The 23,100-nt window shown below is 40.0% G+C and overlaps 1 protein-coding gene across 7 annotated transcripts in view; it reads right to left on the bottom strand.

Annotated features, from left to right (window-relative positions):
• Positions 1–23,100, bottom strand: part of ubr5 (ubiquitin protein ligase E3 component n-recognin 5) — a 150,465-nt gene that overhangs the window by 5,806 nt on the left and 121,559 nt on the right. For all 7 annotated transcript variants that reach the window (XM_078540007.1, XM_078540008.1, XM_078540012.1 and 4 more), the window contains 17 exons: positions 21,216–21,427; positions 19,609–19,839; positions 16,556–16,629; positions 14,739–14,911; positions 14,418–14,531; positions 12,990–13,210; positions 12,701–12,821; positions 12,466–12,564; positions 11,430–11,673; positions 10,421–10,529; positions 8,599–8,743; positions 8,307–8,437; positions 8,148–8,208; positions 6,534–6,712; positions 6,328–6,412; positions 6,043–6,198; positions 4,112–4,225 (listed from right to left, as the gene is read on the bottom strand). In XM_078540007.1, the coding sequence (XP_078396133.1) occupies positions 4,112–4,225; positions 6,043–6,198; positions 6,328–6,412; positions 6,534–6,712; positions 8,148–8,208; positions 8,307–8,437; positions 8,599–8,743; positions 10,421–10,529; positions 11,430–11,673; positions 12,466–12,564; positions 12,701–12,821; positions 12,990–13,210; positions 14,418–14,531; positions 14,739–14,911; positions 16,556–16,629; positions 19,609–19,839; positions 21,216–21,427 (2,469 nt within the window). The remainder of the gene's footprint in view (positions 1–4,111; positions 4,226–6,042; positions 6,199–6,327; positions 6,413–6,533; positions 6,713–8,147; positions 8,209–8,306; positions 8,438–8,598; positions 8,744–10,420; positions 10,530–11,429; positions 11,674–12,465; positions 12,565–12,700; positions 12,822–12,989; positions 13,211–14,417; positions 14,532–14,738; positions 14,912–16,555; positions 16,630–19,608; positions 19,840–21,215; positions 21,428–23,100) is intronic.

Here is a 23,100-nt window from a genome sequence, read left to right as displayed (position 1 = left end):
AAACGATTCCACAACCAAGGGATCAGATCTAAGCTCTGCAGTCCTGCCACATCTAGTGGCGGGCAATTAAACAACTCACTGGAGGAGGAGGCTTCACAAATATCCCCATCCTCAATGTTGGAGGAGCGCAGCTCATCAGTACAAAAGATTAGCATTTGCTACAACCTTCAGCCAGAAGTGCAGAGTGGATGATCCATCTCAGCCTCCTCCAGAGATCCCCAGCATCAGAGATGCCAGTCTTCAGCCAATTCAATTCACTCCATGTGATATCAAAAAACAGCTGATGGCACTGGATAGTGCAAAGGCAATGGGCTCTGACAATATTTTGGCAATAGTACTGAAGATCTGTGCTCCAGAACTCACCACATCCCTAGCCAGGCTGTTCCAGTACAGCTACAACGCTGGCATCTAGCTGGCTATGTGGAAAACTGTCCTGTATACAAAAAGCAGGACAAATCCAACCTGGCTAATAACCACCTCAAACATCAGTAAAGTGATGGAAGGGGTCATCATCAGTGCTATCAAATGACACTTGCTTAGCAATAACTTGCTCACTGATGTCCAGTTTGGGTTCCATTCAGCTCCTGACTTCATTACAGCCTTGGTTCAAACATGGGCAAGAGCAGAACTCCCAAGGTGAGGTGAGAGTGACTGCCCTTAACATCAAGGTCACATTTGACCAAGTGTGGCATCAAAGAGCCCCAGCAAAACTGGAGTCAATGGGAATCAAGGGGAAAACTCTCCACTGGTTGGAGTCATACCTAGCACAAAGGAAAATGGTTGTGGTTGTTGGAGGTCAGTCATCTCAGCTCCAGGACATTACTGCAGGAATTCCTCAGGGTAGTGTCCTAGGCCCAACCACCTTCAGCTGCTTCACCAATGACCTTCCTTCCATCATAAGGTCAGAAGTGGGGATGTTCGCTGATGATTGCACACCGTTCAGCAACATTCGCAACTCCTCAGATATTGAAGCAGTCCATGTCTAAATGCAGCAAGACCTGGACAATATCCAGGATTGGGCTGACAAGTGGCAAGTAACTTTCACGCCACACAAGTGCCAGGCAATGACCATCTCCAACAGGTGGGAATCTAACCATCGCCCCTTGACATCCAATGGCATTACCATCACTGAATCCCCCGCTATCAACATCCTGGGGGTTACCATTGACCAGAAACTGAACTGGACAGCCATATAAATACTGTGGCTACAAGAGAAGGTCAGAGGCTAGGAATTTCACGATGAGTCACTCACCCCTGACTACCCAATGCATGTCTACCATCTACAAGGCACAAGTCAGGAGTGTGATGGAATACTCCCCACTTGCCAAGATGAGTGCAGCTCCCACAACACTCAAGCAGTTTTACACTGTCCAGGACAAAGCAGCCCACTTGATTGGCACCACATCCACAAACAAACAGTCACTCCCTCTACCACCGATGCACAGTAGCAGCAGTGTGTACCATCTACAAAATGCACTGCAGAAATTCACCAAGGCTCCTTCGACAGCACCTTCCAAATCCAAGACCACTTCCGTCTAGAAGGGCAAAGGCAACAAATAGGAACGCCACCACCTGAAAGTTCGCCTCCAAGTCACTCACCATCCTAACTTGGAAATCATCGTTCCTTCACTGTCGCTGGGTAAAAATCCTGGAACTCCCTTCCTAACAGCACTGTGGGTATACCTACACCACATGGACTGCAGCGGTTCAAGAAGGCAGCTCACCACCATCTTCTCAAGGGCAACTACGGATGGGCAATAAATACTGGCCCAGCCAGCGAAGCCCACATCCCGTCAATGAATAAAAAAAGCCATCAGGGTTCAGCTGAGCCAGGCCATCAAGAACAGGGCATGGGCAAGCTGGGCTACCTAGGAGTTAGTTAAAATGATCTCCTATGCCTGAATTACAATAAGCAGAGATGGTTTTGGTGTGGCAGCAACACAGTTCTTTTTTCTCTTGACAGGTTGGGGGTGGGAGTGGGGGTGGGGGAGGGGTTTAAAAATCTACCCTACACAGTTACATAAAAGGCAAAACAATTTTGCTTGGACTGACTGGTAATTAGTGAAGTCCTACAGGTTTCAGTTTTAAGCCCATAACTTTTCACCATCTCTATCAAAGATTTCGATAAAGCTATCCTTGAAGGCAAATTATACTAAAAATGTCAGGATGTGGGTGGGAAAAATAGATTCCAAATTTAAAATGCTCAAAATTATGAAGAGTAAATAGAGTAAATATGTAGACTAAATATGGAATAACTATTTATATTGCGAACAGCTGAAGGCATGAGATGTTTGATGTCATCCACCAGTCAGCAATCTCGTAAATGGGGCCCAAGCCATTTGCTCACTGTGCAAGCTTGATGCCAAAAGAGGGCACATCAAAGCTATCCTGCAGCATAATGGCTACTCCGAGCAGATCATTGCTGGCTGTGTATCATGCACACTCATGAATGGGCCTAAGGCTGCCACTTCTGGACCTGAAAAGTGCCCAGTCTACCTCAAATTACTCCGGAACGTTAAGGTATCTCAAAAAATTTGAGCAACAGGTAAAGCTAGCTGTTTCACACTGCTAATGTGCGGTTGCAACACGAGTGGTACTTTCCACAGGATGCTGCTGTCAAGCCAAAAAGAGACATCCTGCCTAAAACACAAGTGTGTAATATGGTATAACTTTCCATGCCAGTGTGATGCCAGGTACATAGGCCGTACGTTGATCTAGATAAACCTCTGAAAGTTCACCAGCAATGTCATGAGGCTACAACAAAATCAGATGAGAGTAATCATCCTGGCAACACATCCTTGCAGCCAAGAACGTGACACTGTCCTTTCACAAGGCCTCAGCTAGAATACTATGACCAGTTTTGGTCCCCTCATGCTAGGGGCATGCTTATGGTCTTATGGGATATTGATAGAAGCCCTGGGGAAGATTCAAAGCAAGGCCACTAGATTGATGCAGAGTTTAAAAGACCTTAGTTACCACAGGATAGGAGATCTGGGGCTTTCAAACTCTAGAAAAACAAAGGAGATTTAACCAAAATCTTTAATTTATTGGAAGTATTAAATTCGGTCCATTGGATAAACTGAGTTAGATAGGTCAGGAATGACCAAAGAGCACAAGAAAACTGGAAGTATTTCTTTTTATGAAGTCATGGGCCTATGCAACATGCTGCTGGCTTGTATAGATTTACTGCAGCCATTCATGAGCTCCCAACTGTGGCTGTCATCATAATGCATAAAATGTAGCTGGGGTATATCTTTCAGTCACTGTAGTCTCCTGGAACTTGTTAGATGGGGAAATTCCTCAGCCCATAGCCAAACTGTTTTGTCCCAATCTTAAATGGCCTACAGTTGTTTTCGCTTTTACTTGTCTTTCCCAGGGGTTTGAGGGGCTGGTTTGTGAGGGTGGGATAAAAAGATGAAACACAGTGTGCAGCACAACACTATGTTTCATGCACTATGCAGGTTTGATGACCATGCAGACCTCTTCCTGTCCATCGTTTCTGTACCTCTGCATAGCACAGAAAAGAGAACACTTAACCCAGCATGTTTGGACTAGCTCTTTGCTACACAAATCCAAGATTAATGCTACGACAGTTTTCTGGTGCTTCCTAGATTATTTTCAGGTGTCAGATGAAAACGCCTCCTGGGAGATAAGTTAAAGATGTGGGGCGGGGAGGGGAGAAGAGGGGAAATGTTGGTGCAGGTAGCTGTCGTTGATTTTTCCTGTGCTCCTTTTTCATATTTAGGCTTCAGCTAATCATTCTTTACACTTGGCAGGGATAACATTTAATCTATGATTACTGCGAAGGATTACTTTGTCAATTGCTATTGCAAAAATTTAAGAAACACCTGATATCAGTATCATGCTTATTGCACAGTGAGCCCAGAATAACATTTAAATCCTTATTATAGTCTTGGGACTTTCCAATGGATTTCACACCATTGAGCAAATCTCATTAATAAGAATCAGTGAAACAGATTTTCTCTACAACAGAAAGTGTTTCCATAGCACTGTAACCAATTTGCTTTTTACTGTGGTCTCAATGAATTGACTTTATAAGTGATCTTTCCAACAAAAGCAACAAATTTGCATTAGAAATAGAGGGACTCACATGAAGAGGCTGCTCAGCAACCACCAACATTCGATACTCCGCATATTTCCTAACATATTCGTAAACATTCAAAGGAGTGACTGGGATATTGGCTCCACCGGGAACAAGTTCAACCTGCAAAGAAAACAGCCTTCAGAATTTTGATTTGAAATCAGCAAAATGCTCCATTTACTGAAAAATCAGGTTAGCAATTTACAATTTTTTAAATCTACAGAAGCACTGGATCAGAATGCCTTTCCCTTGGGCAGAGTAGAATATTTTTGCTTTGAACAGTGATAAAGTCTACAGCTTTACTTAACAATGGAAAATGACTATCAAGTAAGAGTCTTTTAATCACATTACTTTCACAAAAGAGCCTAAGCAAATCAATGAAAACAAAACAGAAGAAGCACGTGTATTGTGGTAAACTTTGGTGTTAGCTGTGCATACAATTTATTTAATTAATTGACTATAAACATGTTTTTTCTTCCTTATCCTCTGAACATTACAATTTCCACATTAAAATTAGTGGGGTTACCATATAATTAGGAAGGGAGAAATAAAAAGTATGAGCCAGTGCATGTTCTGAGCACTTCAAGAGAAACACATATAGCATGTGATACACTGATTCAGCAAAATTGTTCCACTGACTGCAGAGGAGGTTGTGCAAGATTCAACCGTCCCTCCTGTTGTGCAAGCATAAAACTTGGGCTAAAATTGGGCACCCTGGTGCAAACAATGCTTTGAATTATTGGTGCCTACTGTCCAAATCTGCATCTTCGTGTGGCAGCAAAGCCTTGCAGAGAAGAACCAAGCTTTTATATCCAAAGTAAGTTGACTTGCCTTCCATCAAAGAAATCAGCTGCGTTGAGCTCTTGTACTGAATTTGGTACATGCTGCACACTTCGAAGAGGTGTACAACAATGAAGGTCAGGAAAGACAACAACTGGTAGCTGATAAACCACCTGCATGTCGATGAATTTGCCAGGCCAGCAGAATCAGAATGCTATGTGACAGAAATGAGCCATTTGGCTCCTCAAGTCTGCTTGTGTTTTTCTTAACATGAATCACTTGGTCTAAAAACACTCTTCTGCTCATACACATACCCTTCATCATTTAAAATGAAGCCTTTTTGAAGAAACCAATTCCCTAATATTATAATTTTTAGACTCTGTTTTAACAGTTAGGGAGAATTCCATTCTAACCTCCCATTAATTTTTTTAGGGCAATTTTGTTAGGCAAGTGCATCAAGGATTATGGAATGAAGGCGAGTATATGAAGTTGATGTACAAATCTGCCACAAAGTGACTGAATTGCAGTGGAGCTCGAGGAGCTGAATAGCCTACTCCTGCTCCTTAATTCCTGTTATTTTAAATTTGCATCCTCTCAATCATGTCTCACCAGCCAATTGATTGCTTTTTACCTCAAAATAACTTTAATCTTGAAGAGCTCTATCCAGTCACAGAAATTTCTCAAACTGAAATTAAAAGGCCCAACTTCTTCGGTCTATTCACTCTTGTAATCTTTTTATCCATGGCAAGATCCTAGCAATCCGTTGCATTATTCTACATTACTTTTATAGTCATGTGCCAAAACATTCCAATTGTGCCCCAAGGTCTTGCACAACTTCAAATCCTGGCTTTTTATATTCTGTGTTTCTAGATACAAAAGCAAGAATTCTGTCTGCCTGGAAACACTTGTGCTTTAGCAAGCACTTGGTAAACTACAGTGAACATATCCTAAATAGTGCCTTTTACAAAATCATGCCAAATTAACAAATAGTGCTATCAGACAGGGCTTTTAAAGTGATCCATGGTGTATATGTGGCACCTGCCCTTTATAGTATATTCAAATACAAATGCGACTTTCAGAAAAAATTCATGTTCTTATTCATCGCCTTAAAATTGAACTAATTTTACTGATGGCAAAAAGTCAGTGAAAAACTATCATACCTGCCCTCCACCTTCTTCCTTACATAGATCAATAGCAAAAGCTAGGTCCATTGCTGCGAAGACTGCATATGCATCCTGGCTCTGGGAGGCGAGGATGAGTTGGCGTAAACTTTCATACATCACATGATCAAAGAATGCAAAATCATGCCAATTCACCTGGAAAGTTAAGAAATTATTTTCAAAATCAAGTGAGGCACTAATGCTTTATATCTATTTTTTATATTATATATGTATAAAATATGACAAAAACACCAAACTATGCATTCAATAGAAGTCGACACTTACTTTTCTTCCTAGCAGAACTTTAATAACATGTCTATTTAGGGTTATAGGGCAGAGTTCATTTTGTAGTAGACATAGACCCAATATCCTGAAAGGAACGCAAGAGTATATTAATGACCTTAAAGTACGAATTGGTAACATCCCAACAACCAAAATACATTCACAATTGCTAGTGGTCTAACTTCAGATATTGTTGCATCTGATTTTACCTGCCAATATTACGGAAACAATTGAGGCGTGCTTCTGTATTTTTGCCTGGCCTTGGTGAGTAGAATCCTCGTTTTCCAGGCTGGTAGAAGAGAGGTGCATTGTCATCGCCATCATCTGGCTCATCCAATTCCATATCGACCACACTTCGACTCGAGCCATGTCGTTTTCTAGTGTCCTGCTGCAGACCAATTAAAAATCACCCGCAACTTTTAGAACCATCAGTTATAACAGGGCTACATATTTTCTGGCTAATTAAATTCTTGCTTTTCTCTCCTCTGATGCAGCAGAACCACAAAGCAAAATAGTCTAGGAACTTAAAGCAGCGTATGCACAGACCAATAACTCAAAATATGTTAATACAGATGACTTGGATATTAGAATACAGGGTAAAATTTCAAAATCTGATGATGGCACCAAACTTGGGGGAGTGGCAGACAGTGAGGATGATATCAATCAAATGCAACATGACAGAGAGGCAGCAGAATGAGTGGACAAGTAACATAGAATTTAATACAGAGGAGCGAGAGGTGACGCATTTTGACAGAAGGGATAGGGAGAGGCAAGACTGATTCAGTGGCACAGTTATATTATGAGTGTACAGGGATAGAGGGACATGAATGTTTATGTACATAGAGCTTTGAAAGTGACAGGACATATTGAGAGAGTAGTTAGCAAAGCATATGGGATCTTGGGCTTCATAAATAAAGGTATGGAATACCAAAGGTAGGAAAGTTACGCTGAAGCTTTATGAAGCTCTAGTTAGGTCAGAACTAGAGTATTGCGTCTAGTTCTGATCACCACACATTAGGAAGGATGTGAGGGTCCTTGAGAGGATAAAGAGGGAATTTTCCAGAATGGTTCCAAGGATGAGGGGTTTTTAGCTTCAAAGTTAGGTCGGAGAAGCTGGGGCTGTTCTTCTTGAAGCAAAGGTGATTGAGGGAGGATTTGAGAGAAGTGTACAAGATTTTGACAGGTTTAGATATGGTAGGCAAAGAAAAGTTGTTTCCATTAGCTGATGGTACAAGAGGGCACAAATTTCAGTTTTTGGGCAAGAGATACAGGGAGAAGTGAGGAAGAGCCTTTTTAATTTTTTATTTTTACACAGCAAGTGGCAATAGCCTGGAACTTGCTGCCTATGAGGGCTGTGGAAGTGGAGAGGACCTATGATTTAAAAAGGAAACTGGATGGGCATCAGAGGGAAAGAAACTTGCAGGACTACAGGGATAAAGCAGGGAATGGAACTGACTGGACTGATCTACAAAGAGCCAACATAAACTTGATGGGCCAAATGGCTTCCCTCTGTGCTGTGACAACTCCATGATTTTGAGAATAAAATAGAAAAAAGCTAGCACTGGAATTCAAACTAGCAACTGCTGGCTGCTGTGGTCAAAACTTTAGTTTGTTACCCACTACTGAAGGATTAAGAACAATAAAAGCTGAAGAAAACAAATATGAACGGGGAAGTCATGCAAAAAATATAGTTACATAGCCAGATAATAGTACTTATCGCATACTTTTCATTATGGAGCATTTTCCTTCACTGTAACACTATCACTATCTCAGTCCCAAATGCAAATGGTTAGACTTATTCACAAAATGCAATTTTCCTCTACCTGAGATTTATCTGATGAATCTAGCAATCCTAAGTCCAATATACTATCAGCACCATTTTCCCTGCAAAAAAGAAAAAAAGAATGCACTATTTAGTGGGCCACATTTTAAAACACAAATGCAGGATTAGCTAGGGTCATAATTTTTCAAATGTATTTTACCTTCCATGTGCAATGATGAGTTCCATGGCCTCATCAACTCTTGCTCTCAATGAGTCTTCACTAGCTAGAAGCAGCAAAAGCTGTGCAGGTGATAATTCTAGTAACATTCCTGTAATTTTACTGGCAAATGCCTGTAATAAATAATTTCAATCAATACATTACAACTTTTAATCCAAGTTAAATTTACATAATTTACTTTGGAAGATTTTCCAAAATAAACCCAGCCTTGATCAGAAATCTACAGGTAAAGATTATTACAAAATGCATTGACTTCACAGTACATTATACTTACTGGCTGCATTGCTTGAACTCGAGGATACAGCCGCTCCCCAAGTGCTTGTCGATGGGCTGGCAGTGGATCTGGGTCATCGCTAGGATTTCCTTCTGATGCTGGCCGGAAAGGTCTAGTATCTATGGAAAGCTGCCTTCTTGATTCCCTACAAAATTGAGAACAAATACTAAATTTACTAATTGCCAATTGCATTATATTTGAACAACTAGCCTCAGAACATTTGTACTTGCATTATTTCTTCAGCACACCACTAAAACTAAACTAAGAACACAAGTGGCATCATCCTTCTACTCTCGATTATTAAGAAAGTGTGGAAATATACCCCCAAGTAGCAAAATCAGCACTTGTATTCTTTCTGTACAGAATACTATACACTGTTGCTCAGTTTAAAAAACCTACAGTAACACTAACTTAAAATCTGGAATAATTTGTTATACATCTTCGCAAGTTGAGGTGGAAATAAGCTATTCAATTCACTGACATCTTTTAGGGTCCAATCTGATTATTCTGTACAGCATGCAGAAAACGTGCAAAGTTTATTCAATGTTTTGTTGTTATTTATACTCTTTCGAGTTATCAACAATCACAGATTGCAACTCTTTGAGTACAATCACAGTTCTTAGTTTTCCGGGAGTGGGACATGAACCCACAACCCTCTGATTCAAAGGCGAGGGTGCTATGAACTGAGATTCTACAGCACTAACATTTTATTGGCTTAGGTGCATGTCAACCATTGCGTAAAGTGGATGGTGGTGACCATTATCAAGTGGCCACTCAAAAATTTAGCTGGACAATGTGGAAGCTGGTTAAATGTTTTGGATTTGCGATTACAGCTCCAAGTACCAATTTGATGTGAATCTATTGAAATGTTCTGAGTCAATTTAATCACCTGCAACAGGTTTGTAAACAATTCAGAAAATCAGAACAGTTCCATGCTTTGGATTTTCACAAACCCTGGCCATAGTGGCATAATCCAAAAAATTTGATTGTCATCTTAGAAGTTTGAACTTCAATTTTTTTTTTCAAAGTCAGTGAAGTACAATTTTTACAGATGCACTAACCATTCCAGCAAACATACTTCAAAAAGGAATCTGGATTAACAGGTCATCACGTATCAAGTTTGATGACAACTAATTTCAATTGTCGAGACAGCAACTCTTAAAATAATCAAGAACAGTATTGATGATGCTCCATGCGAGAAGAACATGGATGTGTTGAGGAGGCAACAGATTGGATGACAAATAGGAATGATTTTTAGGTTTAGCTGTCAAAATTGTTGTGGGTAAAGACTGTCTCAAACATAAACTGGGATTGAGTTTCACTGAACTGGTGAAAACCAAACTCAATTTATATCACAGATGTAAAATTCTGCCATTGTTAGGTTTCTCTGCAAACTGCAACTTAGAGGAAACTAAGAAAACTATTGTTACATACAAGCTGCAGTGCTATAATATTGCTTTAAATTCATTTAAAATAGGATGACAAATGCAAAGTCACAAAACTGTTGAGTGTTGAACCGTATACTCCGTAATACTCTCCTCTCCAATTAGAGGACTGAATGTTTACTTAAACCAAAGACCCAACCCCTGAGCTAAACGGCTTTGGTTAAATAGGACAGGAAAAGGGACAGTATAAGAGTGAATCTCTCATAATATATATATATATATATATATATATACACATACATATATATACAAAAAAATAATTAATTAAGAAAAGAAAGATCTGCACGTGTGCGTGCATGTAGCTGTAACTGTAGCTTCATATCATACTGAACCTTTTGTATCCAACAGCTGTTCTAACAACAGGGTTTCAGACTCACCGATCTCTGTCTCGACGAGAGCCTGCTCGCATTCCACCACTTCTCCTCATTTCCCTTTCTCTCTCTCTTTCCCGCTCCCTCTCTCGGTTTCTCAGTCGCTGCATTAGGCCTAAACAAAAAAATCTATTTAAAAAATTCAACTTTGGTTTTTATTTTTTTGGTTTGCAATTTTATTAGCTCTATTAAAAATACAGGAAAAAAGCTAGTACCACTGATGAAATTAATTTCACAGGATGAGAAAATTGTAAATTTGGCAGGATTTTAAAGCTGTGTTGAGAATCTACAAATATTATGAATATATGTTAGGTCTACCATAATATGTAACACTACTTTCAAGATGATTAAAACCCATCTCCCGGCATATGCACATACCACTAACAAACTGGAAGATCCAACAGAGTAGGTTTTGTAAATCCTGTCCTTACTATGCACATAATAGAACAATTCCCAAAGTACTAACCCCAGGGTTAAAATGGCATAACAATGTACTACTGTCTAGCATCCTGATATTGTTTTGCATAAAAGATTATGTTCCAAACTTGCAAAAATAGCTTGGTCATGAGAGAGATCAGTAGTTTGACCATCATATGCTTTGTTATTTAAGAAATGGAGGCCAAGTTTCAACAAACAATTCACTCAGACATTAGCAAACCATTTGCCCTTTTAAACTCTATTTTCAATGTTCTGGCTGTTCTGTAATTTGCTCCTTTGATGCAATAATGATCAGCGTAGTTAGAGGCTAAATGATGTGGAAAAGGCAAGCCCTTTAGGATTAGTCATTGCTGTGTATCTCTGGTCTGATCAGCAAAGAACAGGTACAGCAACTTCTCAGATTATTGCAGATACAAGTTATACCTGTCAAATTTATCCTAGTGTCTTAAATCAATTTGAAATGCTTATAGCATTAAGTGCCGCCATTAATTTTTCTTCCAAATGAATTGGCCAATGATTTTGTGACTGCACACATATACTGTTGGTTTTTTTCATGGAATACTTAAAGATCACATACTGGTTTGTAATCCCTTGCTAGCATTCTGTATACAGTCCAGGTTTGGCAATTTTTCACTAGACAGAAATGCTTGTGCAATTGCGGTGTAAAAACTTCGAGCCACTCCACTGCCCTCTCCTGGCTCATCTTTGAAAGTGACCTTCACCCTGTGCACAGTCATTGGAGTTGTAGTGCATCGGCGGCCGAAGTGATTATTCAGTTGCCTCATTGTTTGCTGAATCAAGAGGTCACGATCCCGATCAACCTGAAACACCATAGACATTAAGAGTCTTTTAGCTCTTATCAACAACATTTTCAAAATGCTGAGACTTACATGAACTTATGAGAGCAAGTACTATCCAAATAATAAAGTACAGGAAACTTCAATTTTTTAAAACAAACTTGTGATAAACAGAGTGACCTAATGAAAACAGGCTTATAAATAGCAAAATTGCATTCACAGTTTCAGCTACAGGTCAACTAAATCCAGTTTAAGGTTGCTAGGAACTGGCAACATTTTACATAACCCAGGGCATTCCCAGGTTTAAACCTTGCACTGTATGAATGAACTACTGCAACAAGTTAAGAGGTGGGAACTATAATTGATTAGAACATTCTGAAACTAGAAAAGGACATAAATCAACCAATTTCCTCACTGTTGACTGTCATCAAGTTATCCATCGCTGGAAAATGTGCACATGGAAACTGGAGTCGGGTAAAATTGGCTTCAACTGTGATGTTCCCTACAGTCAAAGGACCTACTGATACTCATTGCCCTGGCTCATTTGTGTAAACAGATTGCTACCTGAGAGAAGGACTAAAGAGCTACCAGTACCCGTACAAATGTCACCAGTTCCCAAAGAGAATACAAATTACTATAGGAGTTGCTTTTATTACAATAAACAAATGGCTGTGTTTTTATTAAAGAAAGTTTGCGAAACTAAAATAACCATGCAAGCATCGATACTGCCTTCCAACAAGGTTTAGAAAGGAAAGGACAAAGGGGTGTTCAAATTCAAGAAAAACATAAAAGGTGCCTAACCAGCAGCCTTATTACCTCTAGGGTTAGATCTCTAGACTGAGCATTTCTTAGTTTCTCCATTTCTCGCCGGAACTTCGACTCTTTCACTTCAAACCCACCAAGTTCAGTCAAAATCTGGCGGAGGAAAAGTCCACTCTACATTATTTGAAGTGCTGCATAAAACCACGTTCAGATTGAAAACAAAATAATCAGAATTATCCAGCTTTCTAGCCTGATGTTAGAATGCTGTACTTTTAAATATAATCCTTACCGATCCAGGTTCAGCTCCTACGTCTTCCATAAACACTCTTCCAAAGAGTTCCAAAGAAAGGCGCCAACGTCCTAACAACATGTCATGAGAAACAACCATTCCCATGAAACTACACTGTGGCCTAGTAATCAATAAAAACAAGAAATAAATAATAGGATTTCTAAAACCATAAGTTTTTAAAGAATATGGCAAAATACTCAATATAGCTTTTATTTTATCCATTTTGAAAGACAATTAGAAATTAATTTTAAAAAAGCCAAGATTACAAAGGGCTGTGAAGAATAGTTACCGAAATGAAGTAAGTGGTGGCCCTTCACTTTCAGTAAGCCCGATCTCAGCCAGTAAGCTGCTTTTCAGTTGCGCTGCAAGGTCCTGAGCAGATGGTCCTATTCGTGAATTTTCAGATTCATCTTCCGGTAATACTTGCTCATCGGCTGCCTTCCTCTGACGATTCTGCATACTCATAACATTCTTCAGGTTAGATGAGTAAGACATTTTTGTGGGAAGCACCTGAAGAATAGGACCAACAGAATTCCAGTAGATGAGTAATGTTCAGATTTTAAAAATATTTGTTTAACTCAGCCCCAAGTTTAATTCATGGACATCAACTATGTTTACAGTAGTCTGGGTTTTCTGAAGGCGACAGAGAAAGAATGGAACCATAAGCAGAAGGCTGAATCACTTCCAGGAGCTTTGATAGAATATAGATGAAAGCCAAGTGTTAAGCTTGTGAATGCTATAGGTGGTGTACCAACTGCTTTTTCTTTGGGGTAGATTCCTGAAATAAAGCTACAACATAAGTATGCTTAATTGAAAACGGAATTGAAAAATTGTATGCGATCACAAAATAGCTCCCTAAATACAAGGTATTAGAAAGTTCTAGCCCTTGGATTTCTTGCTGAAAAATAAGAATTTTGGACCTTTTGAACACGAGTTCAATTTTCTCTACCTGCAGGGAACCATGAAGAGTGCATTCTGTTGCCTTTACCCTAACTTGCACCATATCCCATTCACACACCACCTCATGCCTCACTGACCTACACTGACTCCCCGTTAAACAAGTTTAAAATTAGCATCTTCGACTTCAAATTCCTCCATGGTGTCATCTCTCCCATCACTAAACTCTTCCAACCCCACAACCCTCGAAGATATCTGCACTCCTCTAATTCTGGCCTTGGGCATCCCGATTTTAATCACATCATGTTTGGTGATCTTGCCTTCAGCTGCCTGAGCCCTTCGCTCTAGAATTTCCTCTCTAAACCTCTCCCCTCTCTATCCACCACGAAGAGGCCCTCAAAACTCGACTCCTTGACTAAGCAAGTCCTAATGTCTGCTAATGTAGTTTGGTATCAAGTTTTGTTTTAAAACACTCCTGGAAGGAACTTGGGATGTTTTATTACATTAGAAGTGCTATATAAATACAAGTTGCTATTGTACTCGACCAATCCTGAAGACAAAACTAGAGTGCTTGTAGCTCAAGAAAAAAATATTTAGCAAATATGAAACTTTTACTCTGGTGACTTTCTCCAGGAGAAATTCCATGGAGATGAGCAGTCATGTGTGGCAGCAGTAAATTGGCAAAACAGACAGTACTGAAGAAGGAGTGCTTAAGAAATTCCTACAGGAGGTCCACACACACACACACACACACACACACACATACACGAGAAAGCTATCTTTGAAGACAGTGAATTACAAGTAATCATGAAAATCTTACCTCTAAGCAGTTTCTATCCACTGTTACTTCAGTTATTCCTTTTCCAAGGCCTGAAAAGGACGAATATAAACCTTGGCTTGGGCGACCAAATAAATCTTCCTTTCTAGCATTGGGCTGGAGAAAGAGAAAGGAAAGAACTAAAACAATTAAAAACATTTTCCCCTAAAGAACGGCTAATCAGATTAACACAAATCTTCTCTCAAAGCTCGAGCACAGGAATACAATCTGCATTGGCAGCCACTGCATCATTATTAACCACAATATGGTAAATAACTTACAAAAAGTGTCAATAAATAGACCATTCAGTGCTTCTGCATTTACCTGTAAAAGATGAGGTTGGTCTGCCAGTGGAATTGCTTCAGCCAAAGAAACTTCAAATGGATTTGGTGGAATGCAGCCAAGGAAGGTCATGGAATCAGAACGACGGAAGAATGGGTGATTTTGACCTGCTTCTGTGGACAGTGTTTCATCATCCTTGTCATGGAGACCAGAACCTGAAGGGAAAATTCCTATTTTGAGATCACAGCACACATGCAACCATACCTACTACGAGCAAACTAACCAGTTTAGTAATGCAATGTAAGACAAAAATAGACTTTTCCAGCAGGATTTTAAAAAACTGGAACTATGAATAATGCTCACAAAAAGATGCCCATTAAGTTGTGTAAGTAAAGTGGATGAAGTCAGTATAGGCTGTGCAAAGTTTCCATGTCTATATACTGATTGGCACTTGACAATGAAAACAGCTGTTGCATTTAATGTACAGTACTTATTTAATAAATGAATCACTGCCTCACCCTCCCCACCCAAGCACATATAAAAATATAGCAAGGCATTTAAGAAAAATGGAGGTGGGGTGCAGGAGAAATCCTAGTTATATCCAGAAACATAATTCAGAGCAATTAGGTTCACTGGCATGCCCATCAACTGCTTAGCAAAGCAAGTGAATGAACAGGACCCCTGGGCAGAGAACTGTTCAAACTACAGGGCTAAGGTCTATCTGGGTGAAGCACTTGCCTTGAACTAAAAATGCCTAAAAAGTGTAATTTCATAAACCTGTCTTTAAAAAGTTATCATCTTGAACAGAAGCAGCCAGAAAAATGTTGAACTAAAAATAGCATGCCACTATCACAAAGAATATCCAGGATGAATAAACAAACTCAGTTTTGAAAAGACCAATTTATGACAACAAATAGAGAATCAAAAAGATTAACCAATTGGTGCTACAGATAAATGACTGAAGGCTCGAGATGCAAACAGGAAAGGCAAATAGGGAAAGAGCCATCAATATATCTATGAAAGGTGCATTTCCCAGTGGAATTTAGAAAATGGTAACTGCATGCAGTTGCTGGTTTTTGCAATTCAAACATTTCACGTATAGAACATGGGTAGAAATTCATCTAAGTCTGTTTTTAGGCCCAGATTTGACACTATATAAAGCCCGTGCTGCTACTAGGAAACCAGAGGCCTTCACAAAATTGGGCCTCAAGTCTCAAGCAAATAATGTGCGCAGGCTAACTGTTGCAACTACACCAGTAGCGGCCCATTTCAGATAACCAATTTCAAGCTGCTTGCTTCACTGGCAATGGCTTTCATCTAAGTGCCGAAAGTGGAAAGTGAAAACTCGGAGGAAAAGAGCACAGCAGAGTTGGGGTGGGTGGGGAGCAGGAGGTCATGGCCAGCAGAGACCCCCTCTCGTCGCTGTATCAATTTTTCTTAAAATCCCAAAACAGGTATTCAAGCTATTATAGGTATATACAAGGGCTCCAATGCCAGTTTGAGGGGGAGAGAAACCCTACACGCCTTGAAAAAAATCGTCCAGGCCCAATTTCGGGTCGCATGTTTTCAGGTGGTGTCTTGAGGCACAGTCCCTGAAGTTGGGCTTTGTGATGACTGTTTTATACCTTCAAATCAGGAGCAATAAAGTCCAATTTCTTTCCCCAAGTCTACATATTCCCCATTATATCCTAATGTAAAAAAAAATGCTCCTGGCTAGAGTGGAGAAATTCTATTTTCTGCAGTATATTGCAGAAGGTTATTCACAGTTGCAGAAATGCAATGAGGATTTTATTAAAAAGACAAAATTATGGAGACAATTCGACAGTTTGCAGGTACTCGTTATGCACAAAAATACTCACTTTGATTGGTATCATCATCATTTTCATGTTCCGAATCCTCATTGTCAAGACCCAGCTCCAGCAACTCTCGAGTCCTATGAAGAGCGGCACATTGCAGATTTTAGTTTCAAATATAAAACAGTTATAGTTCCTTTAGTTTTAATGACTTAATATTGGTAAAATGAACTTAATTTACAAATAAACTAAAGAGATTAATTGCTTTAAAAGGAACCAAAGATTTACACGTTTGCTTTTGAATACCATAAACCCAAGAACAATTAGATTTTATGCCAAAATACTTGCTTCAGCGTTGAACCTTTTGTTCGAAAATACACTGTTCAAAAATAAATTGATCTGGTCCATTTCATCCATAGATCTCTAATCTATAGAGAACACCCTAATACTGGAACGTACTCCAGAAATAACAGAAAACGCTGGAAAAACCCAGCAGGTCCAGCATCTGTGGAGGGAGAAACAGTTAGATGTTTTGAGTCCATATGACCTTTCTTCAGCGCCCTTGTTGTTTCAGATTTCCAGCATCCTCAGTATTTTGCTTTTATCTTAGTACTCCAGAAATGTTTAGGTTACATATTAAGCAGTTCATTAATTTGAGAGAGATTTTGAATTTCTGGTTTAAATGACAATATATAAAGTAGCTGAATATGTTCAGAGCATCATTTATCCACTTCCACAATTCATAGCTCCTAATTTCAAACACCATTAAATCAAGCGTCTATGGCAGTAGAATTCTATACCCAGACAGAGCAGCAACAAGGTAACTCAGCTTCCTTACAAAGGAAGTTTAAAAATAAGGGGTCTCCCATTTAAGGAGGATATATGAAGAATTTTTTTCTCGGAGGGTCATTAGTCTGTGGAATTCTTTTCCCCAGAGAGCAGCGGAGGCTGGGTCATTAAATATCTTTAAGACTGAGTTAGATTGATTCCTTTGTCATTCAAGAACCTAAGGTTATAGGGAGTGGACAGGAAAAGCAGGCCTGAGGTCACACTAAGACCAGCCATGATCTAATCAAGTGACAGGGCAGGCTCGAGGTGTTGGCTGGCCTACTCCTGCTCCTAATCCTATGTTCTTATGCTTGTAAGGAAAGAACTTGACTTCATATAGTGTGCACTACAGGATTTTGCTGTGTTTAAAGACTTCTGATTTTTCAAAAAGTAACTTATCTTTCTGATGTGGAGTGCACACTATACAGGTCAGGTCCTTTCCTTACAAGCACAAGATGATACAAATTAGCAGCAGGACTAGGCCATTCCCCCCCTTGAGCACATGTAAACATATGCCAACACTCTTCTCTCCAGTAATTAAATGTTACTTGATGGAATCATTACAAATTTATCCGTTAATTTTAGTGCCATGTTGATTGCTCAGTGACACAAAGAATCTATGTCGACATAAAATTACTGCGGCTACCAGAGCAGGTCAGAGGCTAGGAATCCTGCAGCAAATTAATCACCTCCCGATCCCCCAAAGCCTGTCCACCATTTACCAAGCCAGGAGTGGGATGTAATGCTGCCCACTTGCCTAGATGAGTGCAGCTCCAACAACACTCAAGAAGCTTGACACCATTCAGGACAAAGCAGCCTGCTTGATTGGCACCCCATCCACAAACATTCACTCCCTCCACCCCCAACACACAGTGCAGCAGTGTGTACCACCTACAAGGCGCACTGCAGAAACTCACAAAGTCTCCTAAGACGGCAACTTCCAAATCCACGACCACTACCATCGAGAAGGAAAAGGGCAGCAGACACATGGGTACACCACCATCTGGGTGTTCCCCTCAAGTCACTCACCATCCTGATTTGGAAATATATCACCATTCCTTCACTGTCACTGGGTCAAAATCCTGGAACTCCCTCCCTAACAGCACTGTGGATATACCTATACTACATGGACTGCAGCAGTTCAAGAATGCAGCTCACCACCACCTACTCAAGGCCAATTAAGGATGGGCAATAAATGCCGGCCTAGCCAGTGACACCCACATCCCATGAATGGATTTTAAAAAATCTTGAAACCAAGTAAATGAGCACAGTCCACAGAATAGAAAACAAAGGGATTCCACAAGCCTCATGGTATATATTTTAAGAACTACAAGTACTGGATTGGCTCAACTGATTGCAACACTTTGTAAGGCATGAAAGCTGCCTACACCACCATTATCCAACAGCCTGAGGGTCTCCACTGATCAGAAACTTAAACTGTAACAGCCATAACATTAACAAAGTGGTTATAAGGGTTGGGCCGAGGCCGGGTACTCCGTAGCAAGTGCATAGCTTTGTCCCCTCAAAATCTCTACACCATATATAAAGCTGAAGTCAGAAGTGTAATGTAATTCTCTCCAGGACAGCTACAGCCTCAAGAACACAAGCAGCACAATATCATCCAGGAGAGTACAAGTCCACTTGGTATTAGCAACAGAGCAGCCCACTGGACCAAGTACTCATTCTCTCCACCATCAGTTCACTGTGGCTGAAGCGCATATCATCTGCAGGATATGCTACAAAAAGCCCAACCCTGTCAGCTCCATCAAGACAGACAAAAGCGTTGAAGCTTTTAGTTACAGTGCCCATCAGGGGCTGTCACTCTCGCACCCCCCGCACCCGTTTACTTATTTTATTGATCATGTTTTATCCAAAAGAGCATATAAAGAGAGGCTTTTTTTTTTGTTAGTGCCCCTTTAAGGGGCTTTCAGTTAGCTAATTCATTTATTTGTTAATTAGATTATTTTATTGGCTTCAAAGAATATAAAGAGAGACTTCTAGGACACTAGGTGTCAGTGGGAGAGGGGGAGCAGGATGGAGGTAGACATATGTAATGCTGCATTCTGTAATTAAATCTAATATTAAGTAAAAAGATTGGCTTCTGGTTTTCTACTTCACTATCTGGCACATAAGTGATTTAACAACTGCTGAGTTAAAATGGTGGGATTGCCTACAGAATACTATTGTTGGAAAACACACACAAAGACGACGATGCATCCAGTTAGGGGTAAACGGTGAGAGAAATAAAAAGGCAATTTTTTCCAGCAACACTCAACCTGAAAGTAAAGTACCGTTTTCGATCTAGTTGTGGTGTATCCAATGTTGTCTGCTGGTTCATTGCTTTAATCCAATAGATAAGGGCCTGGAAAACGTATGCTACGTGCTTTAATGAACAAACATCTAACACTGGCAGGACATCAGAATGTTCATCATTATGGGAACGCATCAGAGAAAGGGCGTAATTGAGAAAATCACCACGTGCAGACATCATTCCTTGACGGGCATTCAACAAAGTAGCACGTCTGGAGAGATAAAAAAAACATTGGCAAGCAAACAATGAAAATCAATATTTAATATTCATCTACAAATTAGTTCAACACGTCTAAATCTGGCTTCAAAGACGCATCTGGTTTAATTTGATTTAAGGAAGACTTCTGTGCTATAGAATTCTGAAAGATTTAAAAATTTTCATGGGTTCAAAATGTTACTGATTGCATTGTATTACATGTTAATACTTTCTCAGTCTGAACACAACGAGCCTATTGAGATAACAATTTTGCTAAAATTAAATGCATTTTTCCCAATAACTCATTTGCAAAAATATCACGAACATACAATGTCTTCAAATCAGGTCTAAATTTGATCTCCAGGACCACAAGCTGCCAGCTGTTATTCTGCAAAAAGCTAGGCTAACATAATAGCAGCTAAAAACATTTCATACTTTGTACAAAGCAAAATGTTTGATGTAACTTTTGTCAAATAATGTCAGAAGTGACAGGAGTGCATGTGATAGGAGTGCAATGAATATACACTGGCCCATCAGATCAACTCCTTCAACTATTCAGTGAATTAGTCTTAAATCTAGCCAGAAATCTAGCCAGACAGCATTAATTAGCACCACTTTGGATTCTTGGCATTTCGTAACATCCTTTAACCAATGTTCCAACTTCCCATTCATACAACTAGACTCCCTTATGCATACATACTAATATGCTAAAATCTGAAAAGGAAAGCAACTATTTATGTAAGTAATCCAGGAGAAGCAAAGGGCTTGCTGATCTCTTAGTGAAGTCATTTAGTAGATGATATTTCCTAAGAAACTGCATGGTGGTCAGGAAGATCTCCAGCAAGACGACACCAATGTTCATGACAACCGGAGGCCAATTATCCCCCTCATCTTCCAAAATGCCTCATTTATTTGAAAGATTTAAGGCTGGGAAAATTTTAAAAAGAATAAGGTTAACAGGAAACGCTTCACATAGGAGGGGGCACTGGAATTAGTGTTGTGTGTTTTAAGTACACACCCATTTTATGGAAGAAAATAATCCGAAAAGAATCTTGGACAAGTATGGTATTCCTCCTTGCTAGACTATTCCGGTGATGCCAATGGCAGGGTATTTCTGGGCAGCTCCACAGAAAACAGCAAGTTGCTAGGTGATGAAACAGCCCAAGAAGCTACCAAAGCAGCCTGGAAAACACGTTAGCTGGGAAATTGGCATCCCTGGGCATGTAAAATTTCCAAGGATATGCTTAATACAGAGCAAGAAACTTGGAAAAAAATTCTACTCTATTTTGTTCTGTGAAATGAGACAGCCCTTTGTGTTTAGCAGTGGAACTCAAGTAAATGACAGCACAATACCATAACACAATAACAAGATTCCATAAAATGACAGTTCACCTTCTTCCCTCTAATGTTCTCAGACTGGCTTCTTCACGTGCTGTTAACCTTTCCCGCCTGGCAGAATTTTGAGAAGCATGTAAAGGATGGCTAGGATGACCAGGATCCCCAGCAGAGGATAACGCTGAACCGTACCGCAACTGTGCCTCAGTGGAGTCCATGATGCTAACCATCCAGTTCCATGTGGGCATCAGCTTTTCCTCCACATAATTCTGTAGAAATAAGTGAATCAAAATCTCAAATGCTGCTATCAAGGCTCATCACTTAGCTGCCTTAGGTATAAGTCTGCAATCTATGAAATCAACTTCCACATATGAGTACTATCTAATTGGAGGAAGGAAAAGAGGAGAAACAATAGTTCCTTCAGAGTTCAATAGCAGCTAGGGTCCATTACACTTGTACATGATGTGTAGATGTGGTGCTCATTCCATGAGCATTTTTCAGTTATTTTGCAGTAATAAGTTAGTTGTGATAACAAGAAAGTTGAGTGCACAAAGAGGAGACTTTACTTTAAAACAAGTTAGATGGAGAATTGGAGGGCAGGCAGTGAGGCAGCTTTGTAAATGTGCGCTGAATGAAGTTCAACAAGGAATGCAAGCCCAGTCATTAATTAAACCATCACAAATTACAGTGAGGGGAAAAAAATCAGTACTATCTAGGGCTAAATGTAAACTTCAGTCTAGAACACAATAGCATCAAAACTCTTAACATCTTTAATATAGTAACAGTTTGCAAAAGCATATTTATTACTCTATTTTGCTATGTAGGTAAGCTCAAAAAGAATCTTTCATGTTAACTCATGTCACTGTAGTAGCAGTACAGTAGTCCTAACTTTTCTTTGAAGCTTACCAGCCTATAAACAAAACAAATATATTTTGCAATGATTTACCTAATGTTTTAATACTCTGCAAGCATTGGCAGATAGCCCTGGTTACAGCAACCCACACATGACCTGTAACTTCAAAATAGTCATGCATGCTTTCAAGGGATGAAAACGTGGCACAGTTTTTCAAAAAAAAAGTACAACGTAGCGATAAATGAAATGCAAACAAAAAACGTGATAGAAACTTTCAATACAGCCTTATGACTGCCTATCCTCACACTAGATGCACTGGAGTTTATAGTTTTTACAGATTCTTTTCCTCCCTTCCCATTAATTACAAATACCATTTGGATAATTTCAACCTTATGGTCATTTAAGCTCAATTGGTTCATGCTAGGAAAAGCTACATTTATTGACATTCCCAGTTTTTGTGGCTTTAACAACAACAGACCAGCACTTTAGTGGAGTGGCAATCACCAGATTGCCACTCCACTCCTTTATACTTAGTCTGGGGCTGCACATTTCTCATCTGAACTCTTGCTCCAGACCTGGTGGGAAATGTGCAGTGCAGCAGCTCCGGACTCCTTCCAGTGCTGCGCAGCAGTGTCAGGGGAAGTGATGTCATGCCCCCCTTTTAACAGCACCAGCTGACGTAAACCAGGTACGTTTAAAGGTGCCCAGCCACTGAGAAGCCAGGGAGAAGGTGCGTGTGTAAGGTAAGTGGGTGAGGGATTAGGGTGGTTGTTGGTGGGAAGAGTCAGGGGGAGTCAGTACCATAGTTACTCAGGAGTTAAAAGTGGTTTAATCCTTGTAATGTTTACTAGGTAAACTATCCTGACAAGAGAATCAGAACCATCTGAAATCTCTGATTTAAATTGGAGTGCTGGATGGTTCCAGGTGCAGGGTAAATGCCCATCAGAAGTTTAAACTTCCCAGGCAGTCCTTGTGCAAGTACTTCCAGGTGGAACCCCAGCACATCCTCTGGGATATTTCAAACAAACAGTTTTCTTCTTTGAGCTTCATTGGAACATTGCAGGAGACTGAGGACACAGAGGTCAGCAT

Source organism: Cetorhinus maximus, chromosome 4, assembly GCF_964194155.1.
Source record: "Cetorhinus maximus chromosome 4, sCetMax3.hap1.1, whole genome shotgun sequence".
Classification (NCBI taxonomy): domain Eukaryota; kingdom Metazoa; phylum Chordata; class Chondrichthyes; order Lamniformes; family Cetorhinidae; genus Cetorhinus; species Cetorhinus maximus.
Note: the sequence above shows the minus strand (reverse complement) of the source record. Positions and strands in the feature narration are given on the sequence as shown.